Consider the following 2,500-nt stretch of genomic DNA (forward strand, 5'->3'; position numbering starts at 1 on the left):
ATATCGATAAGAAATTTTTCAATTCCAAATCGCATGGCGTCTATCTCATTATAAATCGGTAGTGAAATAACATCAAACATCTTGGGATATCGGCGAACTTTTTTTGAAGGGGGAAATCCCAGCTGAACACAGACAAGCCCAGACCTTTCCCTGAGCAACGTGAGGGACCAAAAAATAAAAATCAAAACATTTAAACACGGCCTTACCTGGTTAAGAAGAAAACACTGAAAACGATAAGCAAACTGGGCAAAAGAGCGTGGGAAAACATTTTGGAGCTTGCATAAGGCCAACCAACAAATACCGTCCCGCTCTCGTCAGCAACTCAAAGGCAACTGACTTAAAACTGAATGGCTACCTAGGTAATAATGTTTTCACGCCAACTGGGGAGGAGTTTCAGCGCGTTTCAGCTGACAGATTTTTGTTTTCGTGGAATCAAGGAAGTTAATGCTACCAGAGGCCGATAAAGGGTGAAACGGCCTAAGGGTATGTTCTTGAGACCTTTCTGCTCTCTTTGGTTTGACAATGTGTATTATAACATTCTCATTTCTCATTTTCTATCGGATATAGGCAGGAGCCTATAATCGGCTCCTGATATAGGGTAGAGTATACCCATCAGAAACGTATTAGGAACGGGGTCTGAGGTTTTGTATGGCTTGGCAATTTTTTTTTATCTCACTTCGGTTTTGAAATAAGATTAATGACAGGAAGTTTTCCCTTTTCTCAAATGTTGACCCAAACAAGGAAGCGGCGTCCCATCAGGTTTAGCTGGGATCATCTATCAGAGCACAGTGTATGAGTTAAAAATAAAAACAGCTGGTTCGAAATAGGAGAATCTTATTCTTTTAGGTCAGGCTCGATAGGGCAGGGAATGGGAAATGAAATATTTTGGTCTGAAATAGTGAAAGGCTTGCAAGGAGCATGCACACACCCTCCACCTGATATTTTCTTTTGAGAGTATTCCGCTCAAATCTTCGGGAAGTGTCACTAGACTCTGTTGCTTCCTGTACCTCTGAAGCCTTTAATAGCATCTTTCAGATCGGTTTTGAAATTAGATTAATGTCAGGAATTGTTCCCTTTTTTCAAATGTTTGCCAAACGGAAGCGGCGTCCATCAGGTTTAGCTGGAATCATTTATCAGAGCACAGTGTATGAGTTAAAAATATAAACGGCTGGTTCGAAATAGGAGAATCTTATTCTTTTTAGGTCAGGCTCAATAGGGTAGGGAATGGGAAATGAAATATTTTGGTCTGAAATAGTGAAAGGCATGCAAGGAGCATGCACACAACCTCCACCTGATATTTTTTTGAGAGTATTCCGCTCAAATCTTCGGGAAGTGTCACTAGATATCTGTTGCTTCCTGTACCTCTGAAGCGTTTGATAGAATCTTTCAGTTCGAGCCACAAATAAATAAACCTTTTTAGCTTGTTCGTTTCGTTTTCCCATTGCGATTTTACCCCAGAGAAATGTTTCTTACAATTGTCGAGCTATCCACTTGCATTTGCGAGCCGGGTAACTAATAGAAAGACAAAAGGTAAATTTTCTTGAGAACCCACGTGGTCTGAATTGTGAAAATAAAACCTACAAGCTAAGTAGTCTATTTTGACCTTATAGGTTAGACTCAACATGTTAGAACCACATTGAACACCATACTTAATTAAAACTGACTGTGTACCACAACACTGCTACAGCTTTATTTGAATCGACCACACTGATGCAGAAAACAAATAACATTTAGACACTGAAGTGAGAAAAACTTGTACAAACTGACTTGATACCCAGTGGCTGTAGTGAGAAAAAAATGCCATTAATGAAAAGGAAATTCACAAATACAAAGTTAAAGGAGCTGTGTCACGAAATTCAGCCAAATTAGGTAATTACAAAATGCCCGTTAAATTAAGAGAAACGTAAAAATAACCGCTTAAAACATTAAAGGAAGGTTAAAATAACACAACAGAAACAACAGATGCCACGGATGGGAAAACTGAAGAAGATTGAAACGGATTGAAATTACGGTTTTTGAAAACTGTTCAGCCTAACAGTTTTTCAAAGTTGACCCTTGCTGCTTGCAACTTAAGAAATAATGCTCAGGAGACATATTTGTTTGCCTGTTTTGTCATTTACCTGTAAATTCTTTGCTTAGTTTAAGTTCCATAGCGATTGAGGTCGAGGTAATTGGCAAAATTAAACAAAATGAACTGGACTGCCGTGACACAGCCCCTTTAATTACAACGGCAATACAATTTAATATGGTAGTAACCTGAAATTAACACTTACCTACGTGAAGCTGAAATTTTGTTTACAAGTTAGTTTTTAAAATTCATCTCCTACGTATAGCAAGATTAAATGAGAGTAGGTAAATATAACCTAGATTGTCACTACCTTTTATCGTGCTCCTCCTTGTATTGTTTTTTTGTTTGTTTTTTTTTTACTACTAATTTTAAAGGACTTTAATTACCAACACAAAAATTTGAGATCAAAATGGATTAGAGACGTTGACGATG

General features: G+C 37.9%; 1 protein-coding gene and 1 pseudogene across 1 annotated transcript in view; both read right to left on the bottom strand.

Moving 5' to 3' along the window:
• The window catches only part of LOC140923540 (uncharacterized), a 3,754-nt gene extending 2,726 nt beyond the window's left edge, over nt 1-1,028 (bottom strand). The window contains exon 1 of the mRNA XM_073373616.1: nt 929-1,028. Coding sequence (XP_073229717.1) covers nt 929-1,028 — 100 coding nt within the window. The remainder of the gene's footprint in view (nt 1-928) is intronic.
• A 1,222-nt stretch (nt 1,029-2,250) lies between these two features.
• The window catches only part of LOC140923541 (uncharacterized), a 1,469-nt pseudogene continuing 1,219 nt past the window's right edge, over nt 2,251-2,500 (bottom strand).

This window comes from Porites lutea, chromosome 13 (genome assembly GCF_958299795.1).
Source record: "Porites lutea chromosome 13, jaPorLute2.1, whole genome shotgun sequence".
In the NCBI taxonomy this organism is placed as follows: domain Eukaryota; kingdom Metazoa; phylum Cnidaria; class Anthozoa; order Scleractinia; family Poritidae; genus Porites; species Porites lutea.